Below are 12377 nucleotides of genomic sequence, written 5' to 3'. Positions count from 1 at the left end.
CATAGAACGGGTAGAAAAAAAACCTTGAAGTCAGTCATTTACATTTTTTTTTTGCTTTAAATATTGCGTTTTAGAATCTTTGAAAAAAAATTAATTTTATTTTAGACAAAATCAGTGGATAATTGAATGGAATTTAATCATGATTTTACTATGATTTTTTTTGGCTAAATTTGATCATTTATGTTTTTTATCATGTTTTTTATTAGATGATGATGATGATTTTGGTGTTGCGTTACTGCCACCGCCACTGGTGTGACTGGTGTTGGAACTTGTCATATTATTGTTGGCTGTACTATTACGTGATGGACGTTTTGGCATTGTTCGAATTTTTTTCGATGATGATGATGATGATGCATTATCTTTGGTCGAAACATTAGTGGTGGTGGTGGTGGACGGTGTCGATGTTGATGTTGTTGATGATGATGAATGACTTTTATCCATCTTATCATCCTTATCTTTATCTTTATTATCTTTATCCGAACGATGTCGATGTGAATGTTTATTACTACTACTACTAGTAGTAGTACTTTCTGAACGTTCATTTTTTTCTGAATCTGATCTATCACGACGGCGACTTGCCACTGTAGGAGTTTGAGATTTTTGATCCATCGATCCTAAAGAATTGTCCTGAAGTGATGTAGTCGTAGTCGTTGCTGATTTTCGTTTTCTTGATGATGGCAATTGTGGTGTTTGAACATTGATCGGTGTTGAAGCACCGGATAATGTATTATCATCACTAGCTTCAATGGATGGATGATCTTTAGCGTGTTGCGATTCTGATTTTGTTTTCTCTTTTTCTTTTTCTTCTTTTCGACGTTTATCGATCAATTCTTTAAAATCATCACATTCATACAGATCATAATCCATTTCATCATTTGGAAATGGAATCTTATGCAATTCATTCAAACGATCTTGATGATATTTTGAATTGAAATATTTCCACAATTCTTCACTATCAACATCGGATGAATTACCTGCATTAAAACTAATCAAACAGGCCATCATATTGAAATGTTTATTAAAACCAACAGGTGGATGTGCACACAATGAACATAATAATTGTGATTCTTTATTGTAATCCAATTGATCAAATGATTCGGGCATTTTTCTGGTTTGTTGTTGTTATAATCAAAAAAAAAAAAAATTTTATTCAAAGAAAAAAAATTGAACCAACCACATGAAAGCTGAGAACTCAAGAAAACAAATAAACAAACCAAAAAAAAAAAAAAATCCAAATCAACACAACTGGCTCAGTGATGGATTAAAATAGCATTTAATTTAATATTTTTCTTATTTTTCATATTTTTATCGCAAAAAAAGAATAAAATAAAATAAAACGAAAAAATTGAAGAAAAAAATAAAATTCTTATGACTTAACAACAAAAAAAAATGTAAAAACATGTCGTTTTTTTTGTGTGTGTAAACTTTGAATGAATTGAAAACGAAAACGAATAATTTGTACTTTTCATAATAATAATAATAAAAAACATTGCAGAGATTCATACAGTCTTTTTTTCGAATCCATGAAAATAAATGAACAGCCAAACTAAACACAAAACTATGATGATGAGATTAACATCGAACATTCACATTGTGTTGAGGTCCAAATCAGACGATCATCATTTTATTTAGGAATCATTAACATTTGTGAAATGAAAATATCTATAAATAAACCAAAGAAAAAAAAATCAATCAGTAAATAAAAAATTTCTGATAAAAAAATTCTCACCAATATTTTGTCTTAAATCATTTTCAGCGAGAAATTGTTGAAAAAATAAATGTTCAATACATTTTAGACCAATTGAACGTAATGCCGGTAAACGAACCAATAGTTTAGCAAATCTACTTGTTTTATCCGGATATAGTAGTCGGCAATGATTTTCCAACAATGAATAAACACGATCACGTAATTTTTCTACAATATCTATGTTTTTTAAATTTTTAAGCGCTGAAAATAAAAAAAAAATTTGATCAATTAATTGTAGCCAATGAAATGATGCAAGGAAACAAAAATATACCTGGATTAAATAATACGATGGCCCTTAGACAGCCAATTTCAGCTGGATCCATTTGCATTTCACGCATTTTTGCTACAAGTTCATTGAGAACACGGCTAAAAATATCACCAATACCGGCGCTTTGGGCTTTTTGTTGGCTAACCTCCACACCGTTAGCTAATAGTAAGGCATCCTGTTTACAAGTGGAACGATATGAAAATTCAGCAATCAATAATTCATTCCAACCACTTTTCAACAAAACAAGTTGATCATTTGGATCCAATGATTGAAAATAAGGAATGTTTTTGATCCACTTGAATAAAAGTTCAATTTCTCTGGTTGCTCCTTTTTTCGTCGTTGTTGTTGTTGTTGTTGTTGTTGTTGGTGAACACTGAAAATAAATTTAAAGTAACTAATTGAATTTCAGCTAAAGTCATGGTCAAAGAAAACCAAACATTACCTTTGAAGTAATTTCAATCAATTTTTCTGCATCTGTTAAACGTTCAATATTTAGATCATTAAATAGTCGTCGATCATGATGAGATTGATGATTATTCTGATGATAATGATTCAATGTTGTCGTTGTTGTTGGTGAATTTATCGTTGTCGATGATTCTGGTTCATTAGTTTCCGCCGTTGTTGATGGTTTATTACGTTGTCGTTCTTCTTGTACGGCTTCACGTTTCATACCCATTTCTAAACATTTTTGATAACGACAATACTGGCAACGATTACGTTGTCTTTTGTCGACAATACAATTTTTATCATCACGACAAACATAGGTTAAATCTTTGCGTACGGTACGTTTAAAAAAACCTTTACAACCTTCACAACTAGAAATCAGAAATAAATAAATGATAAAACAAAAGTCAAATATTTGTAAATATAAATGTTTCCACATAACACACAAACCTATAAACACCATAATGTTTACCCGAAGCACGATCTTCACAAATGGCACATAAATGTTTTGAACCACTTAGTGGATGATTAGGAGGATATCGTTGATGATGATTATTATTATTATTATCACAGGTAGAAACAACAATATTTGTTGGACTATTACTATTATTCATTTGTTGTTGTTGTTGTTGTTGTATTGTTGTCGTTGGACTATGAACTTGATTTAATAAAGATGTTTGATTCGTTCCACCACCACCACCACCAATAATTGGACTAGTTGTATTCATTGTAATAGCTGTATTATGGACATTTCCATTACCAATCAATGTCATGCCACCATTATCATTTGGATTTGTCATCGAAGAACCTAAGTGATAAAATTTCTATTTAGAAATTCAAATTTTTAACAACAAAAAAAAACAAATTTCACTTACCCATTCCATTATTAATATTTTTGTTGCTGTTATTAAATAATGATGGATAACTGTTTGGTGCAGGTGAACCATACAAGAGCGATGTAACGCTCAACATTGGTCGATCTTTTTTATACATATTGCCATTAATTGTGTTGTACAGTTTGTCATTCAACAATTAATGATTTTTTTTCGCAAATTAAATTCTCTTAAAGAATTCGTGTCATGGATGGATGAAAGGACGGAATTTTTGTTTTTGCCGTAAAAAAATACCGGAATATTTGTGACCATAATAACTTGTTGATTATCATGGACACATACACACACGCACAACACCACAAGGCACAAGAAATTTGTTAATTTGAGAACAACAAAAACAAATAGAATATAAACACACAAAAAAGATTTTGTTGAACTTTGTTTTGTCTATGTGTATATGATGATGCTATTAATAATTTTTTTTTCTCATTATCATTCAAAAATCCATCGATCATCGGCAACAACAACAACAACAATTGTACATTGTACCACCTTTTTAGACATGTGATGTCTGATGTGATGTATATGCGGCGCCGGTATGCAGCACGATGATGATGATGATCAATGTGAATCGTTCGTTTATGGATTTGTGGAAGGATTTGTTTTTGTGACGACAACAACGATAAAAAAGAAGAAAGATGATGATAGACCATCCATCCATCCACCCACACACACACACACACACTCAAACAAAATACGATGTAGGTTCGGTGTTGTTTTTTAATTTTCGTTTTGGTCTGTAGTCACTTAATCGTCGCAGTTGTTGTTGTCAAGTGTGTGTGTGTGTGATCAACCATCCATCAGGTTGACAAACTGTGCTGTTAATTGCTGTACTTTAAATTGTCAATGATGATGATAATCAATCAAAAAATTATATAAAAAAAATTGATTAATTTGAATGAAACAATGTCAATGTCAATGAAATGCGACAAAGTTATTATTATTCTTTTTTTTATTACAAATTCTCACAGTTCATTATTCATTTATATATATATAGAGAGAGATTCTGCTTCTGTATTGATTGCGAATGAAAAAAAATTTTTCCACAGAATTTTTGGAATTGGTCGCGACTGTAACCAGGAGATACGCGATCTTTCGAGTCTGGTTCACACACACACACAAACAAGGTACACAATAGAAGAATGTACGAGAATAAAGCAGAATATTCTTTTTTCAATTTGTTTTTATCTATTTAACCAGAAAAAACAAACGTTTAAAGAGACAAAAAAAAAGTTTTTTAATTAAAAGTTGAAAAATACCAATCGACCGACCGACTAACAAATAACCACGATGTTTGATTGAAATAACATTGACACAGTAACATTGACCTAAAAAAAACCCACCACCACCACCAGACAAACAGGCACACACATGGCTTGATGATGATCTTGTTGCTGCCGCACTTTCACCATCAACTAACCATATTTCACATATAACACAGAGACACTAGTTTGTTTGTTTGTCGTATCGATCGAGTCAAAAAAAAAAAATCGGCGTCGGATGGAGATAGATGAATGGATGACAAACAAAAAAAAAGATCGATTCACCCAACAACAACAACAGCAACAGCAAACAGCAAACACCGTCTATGCGTATGATAAATGGTAGGAGCAACCAAAAAAAAAAAAATTTCTTTGTGATTGAAGCTTTTTCTCTCTGTCTATTTCTATGGTATCCATGGGCGTAAACTGCTGACGAATTATCTGCAATATCCTTCATACCAAAATTTTGTTTAAATCATCAAAATGAATATTTTGGCAATACCACAAAACAGACAGACAAAAACCAACACCAACGAGAAAACAATATACACATACACATGTACATTCCTTTATACAACATGTACATTCTAAACAAAATGAAAAAAAAATGTTACCCACATGATGATGATGATGATGATAGGTTGGAATCGGATTCTCTCACTCCTTTTCTCCCTTACTCAATGAATGTATTGGGTTGTGTATATGGCGCCCTTTTTTCATCAATCTCACTTTCTCTTTTCTTTTTTTTTAACTGTTGACTGGATTTTTATTTTGACCCTCTCTCACTCTCTATCTCTCTCTCTTTAATTTATGTTTTTGTCAATCATTCACCGAGTGAGTGTGTAAGAAAAAATGTGCTAAATCATGATCAATGAATGTGAATGGCAGATGTTCATTTCATTTCATTTTTTTTAAAGGCAAGTGAGAATGAGAGGAACAAACAAAATTTTGCCATTAGATCAATTTCATTCAAATTTGGGAGCGGTACATTGTACATGTTGTTGATCATTCATTCATTTAAAAAAGGGGTAATGAATCTTGCCTGTTTACATTATCAAAAAAAAAAAAAAATTCCAATGGCCAACAGGGTTTGGTTAGTTCAGTCATTCATCCAGTGTGTGTATTTTAGAGAGAGAATGAAATCAAATATTAATATTTAGCAACTAAAGCGTAGGTTTTCTTTTTCAAAATTATCCGGGATTTTTTTTTCGTTTGGATAAATATGAATAGATTCAATGTCAGTGTTGTTGTTGTTGTTGTTGTCGTTGTTGTTTTCTATTTCGACTATATACAGCTGCGATTATGAATTTTACAATCAATCGAATGGTTCAATCACATAGCCTTGATTCAATTTGATTGTTGAATGTTGTTGTGGATTCAATCAAGTTAATCGATTGATGATTTGCTTCATATATTCACAAAGATGAAAGATAAAGAAAAGAAAAATTTTCTTACTGTTTTCTTACTCTCTCACTATATGGGTGAAAAAGAATTTAAATTCACCTTCACACACAAACATAGAACAAGCATCAAAATAATGTTCGTGTTCAAGATGATGATAATGATGGATATTTAAAAGTGAAGAAAAAAAAACAAACTAACATACCATACAATATCAAACGATGATTTACAACAACAACAACAACAACAACAATAGCAGCAAAAGGTTGACATCCTTGAAACACCTTGTTTTTGACAATGAAAATTTTTTTTTTCTTTGAAATGGCAAACTTGATTTTTTTTATCGTTAGTTTGACGAAAGAAAAAAAAATATTCAACAAGTGCATTCATGATTGTTCACCTGTTTTGTGTTTTGTTTCGATGGGTAATATATTCATTTAGAAGACAACAGCTGTGTGTCTGTATTGAATGATGATAATTGATGTATGATTTTTTTTTGCTGCTGCTAACAGAGAACCGAATGTTTCCATTTGAAATGTAGATGAAAATCATCATCTGATCGATTTTCGACCATTATTAATTCGTGTATGATTCTAGAGCAAAGAGAAAAAAAAACAAAGAATATTAATTACTGGCAAATATTTCAAATATCAATTGAATGGACCTTTTTTCAAATAATTTTTTGTTTGTTTGTTTTTCGTCTTTCATTTTTGTTTTGTTTTGTTTTGTTTCGTTGTTTACATTGCCTGAATGGCAATCGATCGATCAAAATTAATTTTTATTTATCCACGTTTTTATTGATCAATAAATATTATAGACATATAATGACGAAAATGGTTTTGATGATTGTGATTAATTAAAAAAAATGAAAAATTCTTCAAACGAAATGTTTGGTCACAAGGAATTCATTCGAACGTCCACATACATACATATACATGCCATCTATTGGGCAAAAAAAAAATAAATACAAAATCATTGTGCAACATTTGGATCAGCAAATGGATTAGCATGGATTGTCACACAATTCAGATGAACATCTTTTAATGGACGATAATTTTTCGGATTAACGGCAACTTTTTCCAAATCATTCAATGTATCCATTCCATCAATCACTCTGTATAAAAATGAAACGAAAAAAAAATATATATCAAGGTTTAGAATAGAAAACATTTTTTTTTCTTTTTGATAAAAATACAAATTACATACTTGGCAAAAATCGTATATTTAAGATCCAAATGAGATTGGCCAGCATAAATAATAAAAAATTGTGATCCATTAGTATTGGGGACCATTGTTTGCCATCGATACGATTCCACGCCGTGAATGACGCAGATCATCGTGTAATTCATCATCAAATTTTCTATCCCAAATACTTTGGCCATTTTTACCGGTACCACTTGGATCACCAGTTTGAACCATGAATCCTTTGATATTACGATGAAATATACATCCATTATAATAATCACTAGCACAAAGTGCTAAGAAATTCTGTAAAAAAAAAAAAATAAAAATCATATGAATCAAAAAACAAAACAATGAAATAAACGAACCTCACAAGTTTTTGGACATTTTTCACAGAATAATTCCATTTTAATATCACCCAAATCGGTATGCAATGTGACAGACATTATTTGTTTGTTTGGTTTATAATTTTTTTTCAGAAAAAGATCCGAAAAAATTTCTTTCAAATCAAAAAATGAATGAATGTTGATGTACACATGTGATCAGTAAAAAAAATTATTAACCACTAAAATCCACTAGATGTCCCAACGTGTTTGTCATTTTTTCAAAAAAGATTTTGATTTTTTTTTTTTGGTATTCAAAAAATTCGTTGGTTCTTTTTTCACATTGCGATAACATATGCGTGATGTGTGTGCGTGTGTGATTGGAAAACATTTTTTCCTATATAATCGATTTGGTTTATAATCGAATTGCCTTTTTAAATAGTGTTATCATTCAATAATGCGTGTGGAAAAAATACACACACACACATCCTTGATGATGATGATGCTATAGTAGCAGTAGCTGTTGAAGTCGATATCTCAAGACAAGATAAGGATTTTGAATGGAATGGATTGGAATGTAATGAATGGCCACTTTACTGCATTTCGAACATTATCATTTTGAACATCATCAACAATACATCGTGTGTGTACGTGTGAAAGTTGAAAATTTTAAATTCTTTCCTGTATGTTTCTTCTTGAGCTTTTTACTTTTTCGTCGTTGATTTGAAAATGAATTCCGATGAATTTCGTCAAGCAGCCAAACAATTAACGGATTATATTGCTGATTATATTGAAGGTCTACGTACCAGGTCTGTCGTACCGGATGTTGAACCGGGCTATCTGAATGAATTGGTACCGGATGCACCGCCAGAACAAGGTGAACCATGGATCAATCTATTCAACGATATCGAACCGGTCATTATGAAAGGCGTAAGTTTTTTTTCTCTATCACTTTTTACAATATTGCATCTATTGATCCATTCAATGATCAAAATATTGCATTTTGAATGAATGAGAAGCAAAAAAAAAAATTCCAACAAAAAATAATTGGATCATTCCGGTTCATCATCATAATTATGTTTTGTTGTATAAATCTCTTTCTGGCTCTGTGTGTCTATTATCTGTAAAACGAAAAAAGAAAAATGAGAAAAAAAGAAAGAAATTGATCACATCAATGAATTTTGAATAATAATGAGACACATTGATAAAACACTATTATTATTATTGATTCTGTGTGTGTCCTTTCAATATCACCATTTCATTATTAAATATAATAGAGCTAGATAATAATGTACATTATTATCAGTGACAAAAAAAAATTCTGACTATTTTCCTATCGAGAAGAAGAGAATAATAGAATTTAGAATTGAAAATTGATTTTGATAAAATCAAAAAGGCTATACTTGCCATTATTGTTGTTGTATATAAAATCAATTTATTGTAAATGTGTGTGTGTGAAATATTTGCTTACATTCTTTTCTTTTCGTCACTGTTGTTACATCCATGTATCAAATGAATTGTCGGGGATACCGGAATCATAATAATGAATGAACGAATGATCGCGGATAATAGATGACACATTGGCATTCACCCCGTTTCCATGCATATTTTCCAACGGCCAATTCATATCCAGCAATTTGTGGTGATATGCTTTCCACGGCATTGGCTTGTATTGGTTTCACTTGGGTAAGCGTAATAATATTTCCATTTTTTTTCTTATAAATCAATTGAATAATTTACAGAATGCAGCACCTTCATGTACGGAACTAGAAATGCGTATGATGGATTGGCTTGCACAAATGCTTGGACTACCAGATTATTTTCATTTTAAAAATGGTGGACCTGGCGGCGGTGTCATCCAAACAACAGCCAGTGAATCCACTTTGATCGCAATACTTGGTGCACGTACAAAAATTCTTCAAAAATATGGTTTAGATAATAAAATTACCAATAATGATGATGACGATGACGAAAATGGTGAAAATAAAGATTCAAAACGTTATGATTTACTTGGTCGTATGGTAGCCTATACATCGAATCAATCACATTCAAGTGTAGAAAAAGCATCAATGTTGAGTGCAACAAGAATTCGTCTCTTACCGGTTAATGATGAAGATTTTTCGATGGACGTCGATGCGTTACGAAGAAGGATCGTTGCCGATCATGAACGTGGTTTAATACCAATGATCGTTATTGCAACATTAGGTACAACCAATACCTGTGCATTCGATGATCTTTACAAAATTGGTCAATTATGTTCTGAATTTGAAATATGGCTACATGTGGATGCTGCTTATGCTGGATCAGCATTTGTTTGTCCAGAGCTTCGTCATTATATGAATGGTATAGAGGTAAGTTATTGATTCATTCCATTTATGGTTGACTTACTTGATTAATTTATTATTATTGATTTCATCACACAGTATGCAACATCATTCACAGTGAATCCACATAAATGGCTTTTGGTCAATTTTGATTGTAATGCATTCTGGTTAGTTTTGTTTGTCACCACTGTTTTTGACACATTTCCACTATAATGAATTGATTTTGTTATTTAGGGTAAAAGATAAAAGTCTTATCGAGGATGCATTCAATGTGAATCCAGTATATCTTAAACATGAAAATCAGAATCGTATTCTTGATTATCGGGTAATTTTCATTGGCTATATATAAATAATTCGAAATTATAATAACATATTTATATATAGCATTGGCAAATACCATTAGGAAGACGATTCCGGTCATTGAAAATGTGGTTCGTATTCCGTAGCTATGGAGTGGATGGATTACAAAAACATATACGAAAGGTTGTTTGTGAAAGTGGAATTTCATTTTTGTATTTGACGAATTTTTTTTTCATCATTTTTTTTCCAAAACAAAACAAAAACAGCAAATAGAATTGGCACAATTATTTGGACAACTATTAAAAACTGATGAACGTTTTGAATTGATTGATGAAATTCGTATGGGATTGGTTTGTTTTCGGCTACGAGGATCAAATGAAATGAATGAAAAATTATTACAGACAATAAATCATGGTAGAGAAATATTTTTAACACCATCTAAAGTGAACGATAAATTCATCATACGTTTTGCCATTTGTGCACGTACTACAAACGAAAATGATGTGTTTTATTCTTGGAGTTTGATCAGACAATATGCTGAACATTTGTTTGATCTTTGATGAATGATGAGCACAAATATATAAAAATAAAAATTTTATTTTACGTGTGTAATTAGACAGTATTGAATCTGATTAAAAAAAAAATGAAAAAAAATTCGAATTAATTTTTTTCCCTAAAACACCTCATTTATGAACGACCCCAATCAAACGTTAAATTCGAATCAAAAAAAAAACAAAAAAAAAAAAAAAATTTTTTGACAGTTGAAAATTAAAATTTCACCTATTACTACTGCTGGTGTTGTACTGAGAAAACATTATTGATTTTTCATTTTTCATTTTGTCAAATGAAATAATTTCGAAACAAGAAAATACATGGATCATCTTCCTAATCAAAATCTTGTCGATCGTGTAAATGGATTAATCGTTAAACATTCATTGGCCGTACCACGGCTAGTATCATCACGTTACATAAACTATCAATTTTGGGCCACAATATTTACACGATTATTTCGTGTCAAATGTGATTTGTCATTGCGTACGAATCGTGAACGTTTGGAAATGATTCGTTCTTGTTTAAATACACTGGAATTATTGGCTGGTATTTCATTGGATCATATTAAACCATTACGATTACTTAATTATGATGTGGCTACCATTTCGAATATGTTGGAAATTGCCGAAGTTTGGGGTGAACATATGAATGATGATTTTCAAAATTTCGTTGATGATAGTGATTGGCTTGATTGCGAACTAAAAACAACAACAACCAAAATAAAAAATTGCAATCTCAACATTCAACAATCATTATCCAAATCTGAACCACTCATGGTGAATCAGATTTGCGATTCAACAAAGGCAAACAATTTGGCCGATCTGTTGTACAAGGCATTGAAGAATCAGATTATTGCATTAGAAATTGAAAAAAAGATTAAATCCTATCTTGGTGATGTAAGTGTCAAGAATCAACGAAATATTAAAAATGAATTAATCCGTGCTTCACGTCAAAGTATTGTACGAACCCGAACAATTCAACCGATGGCAACATTTGATTTTAATTTTACACGTGAAGAAAAACGAAATCCAATATTAAGTGTTGATCTTGAACGATTGTATCCAGAAATATCGACAGAACAGTTGAAAAAGATTCAACATTTGGAACAAAATCTCTTGGTCTTACAAAGAGGAAACCTAAAAGTCGGTCAATTGAATCGAGCTCATTTGAATCAAATTTTAAGCTATACAATTGAAAAACAACGACGACTAATTGAAATGACAAATAATTTTGATGATTATGGTGATGGTAAATCTAGATTTCCAAACAAACAACGTCTACAATTATCGATTGGCCAAACAATTTCACAACGTGAACTGCGATCACAAAAAGCATCACTGTCAGAAGAAATTCGTAAATTTTCTAAATCATCAAAGGCTGCCTATTTGAATGCACGGTCATATTTGGAACGAATTTTAGTCGAAGAATTTCGTAAAGTTGATTCACACCAGCGTGATCATTTGAATGAAATACGTCGTTATCTTCGTGATAATCAGGACAATATGGAATTGGATAAGGTTCGAAATTTATTCGAAATGATTGAAAATTTATTTTAAATTAATTTATCTGACGATAGATGTCTGTATCTACGTTTTTTACGATATTTATGTACGACCAACCAATGCGTTTTATTGAATTCAATAAAGAAAAAAAAAATCATTCTTTTCCAATACATAAAAAG

At 31.1% G+C, this 12377-nt stretch overlaps 5 protein-coding genes across 5 annotated transcripts; 2 read left to right on the top strand and 3 right to left on the bottom strand.

Annotated features, from left to right (window-relative positions):
• Positions 1–78: 78 nt before the first annotated feature.
• LOC124491600 (MRG/MORF4L binding protein) lies at positions 79–1228 on the bottom strand. Its single transcript, XM_075731517.1, has one exon. The coding sequence runs from the start codon at positions 1102–1104 to the stop codon at positions 175–177; it is 930 nt and encodes a 309-aa protein (XP_075587632.1). The 5' UTR covers positions 1105–1228; the 3' UTR covers positions 79–174.
• Positions 1229–1254: 26 nt separating this feature from the next.
• On the bottom strand, positions 1255–4971 carry LOC124492334 (retinoic acid receptor RXR-alpha-B-like). The gene is made up of 7 exons (XM_075731450.1): positions 4696–4971; positions 3335–4185; positions 2910–3267; positions 2458–2830; positions 2019–2388; positions 1730–1948; positions 1255–1662 (listed from the first exon to the last, which is right to left on the bottom strand). Exons 2-7 carry the CDS (start codon positions 3450–3452, stop codon positions 1625–1627), a joined length of 1476 nt encoding a protein of 491 aa, XP_075587565.1. The 5' UTR covers positions 3453–4185; positions 4696–4971; the 3' UTR covers positions 1255–1624.
• A 1816-nt stretch (positions 4972–6787) lies between these two features.
• LOC124492340 (peptidyl-prolyl cis-trans isomerase-like 3) lies at positions 6788–7705 on the bottom strand. The gene is given in 4 exon segments (XM_047055207.2): positions 6788–7129; positions 7222–7301; positions 7303–7503; positions 7566–7705. Coding segments are annotated over 4 exon segments (501 nt in total). The 5' UTR covers positions 7644–7705; the 3' UTR covers positions 6788–6987.
• Positions 7706–8249: 544 nt separating this feature from the next.
• On the top strand, positions 8250–10754 carry LOC124492335 (aromatic-L-amino-acid decarboxylase). The gene is made up of 7 exons (XM_047055202.2): positions 8250–8450; positions 9093–9206; positions 9263–9871; positions 9944–10011; positions 10079–10169; positions 10229–10327; positions 10411–10754. The coding sequence occupies exons 1-7, from the start codon at positions 8250–8252 to the stop codon at positions 10702–10704; spliced, it is 1476 nt and encodes a 491-aa protein (XP_046911158.1). The 3' UTR covers positions 10705–10754.
• Positions 10755–10912: 158 nt separating this feature from the next.
• On the top strand, positions 10913–12376 carry LOC124492338 (uncharacterized). The gene has a single exon (XM_047055205.2). The coding sequence runs from the start codon at positions 11017–11019 to the stop codon at positions 12250–12252; it is 1236 nt and encodes a 411-aa protein (XP_046911161.2). The 5' UTR covers positions 10913–11016; the 3' UTR covers positions 12253–12376.
• The last annotated feature ends 1 nt before the right edge of the window (position 12377 follows it).

The sequence above is a fragment of the Dermatophagoides farinae genome, chromosome 1 (genome assembly GCF_024713945.1).
Source record: "Dermatophagoides farinae isolate YC_2012a chromosome 1, ASM2471394v1, whole genome shotgun sequence".
Lineage (NCBI taxonomy): Eukaryota > Metazoa > Arthropoda > Arachnida > Sarcoptiformes > Pyroglyphidae > Dermatophagoides > Dermatophagoides farinae.
This window is presented reverse-complemented; position numbering and strand designations above follow the sequence as displayed.

Coding starts and splice junctions, on each gene's coding strand:
- LOC124491600 (XM_075731517.1), bottom strand. CDS start 1,104: ATGCCCGAATCATTTGATCAATTGGATTACAATAAAGAATCACAATTA.
- LOC124492334 (XM_075731450.1), bottom strand. CDS start 3,452: ATGTATAAAAAAGATCGACCAATGTTGAGCGTTACATCGCTCTTGTAT. Junction 2,831..2,909: donor AAACATTATGGTGTTTATAG/GTTTGTGTGTTA, acceptor TCTGATTTCTAG/TTGTGAAGGTTGTAAAGGTT. Junction 1,949..2,018: donor CATCGTATTATTTAATCCAG/GTATATTTTTGT, acceptor TTTTATTTTCAG/CGCTTAAAAATTTAAAAAAC.
- LOC124492335 (XM_047055202.2), top strand. CDS start 8,250: ATGAATTCCGATGAATTTCGTCAAGCAGCCAAACAATTAACGGATTAT. Junction 9,872..9,943: donor ATTATATGAATGGTATAGAG/GTAAGTTATTGA, acceptor TTCATCACACAG/TATGCAACATCATTCACAGT. Junction 10,328..10,410: donor TACAAAAACATATACGAAAG/GTTGTTTGTGAA, acceptor AAACAAAAACAG/CAAATAGAATTGGCACAATT.
- LOC124492338 (XM_047055205.2), top strand. CDS start 11,017: ATGGATCATCTTCCTAATCAAAATCTTGTCGATCGTGTAAATGGATTA.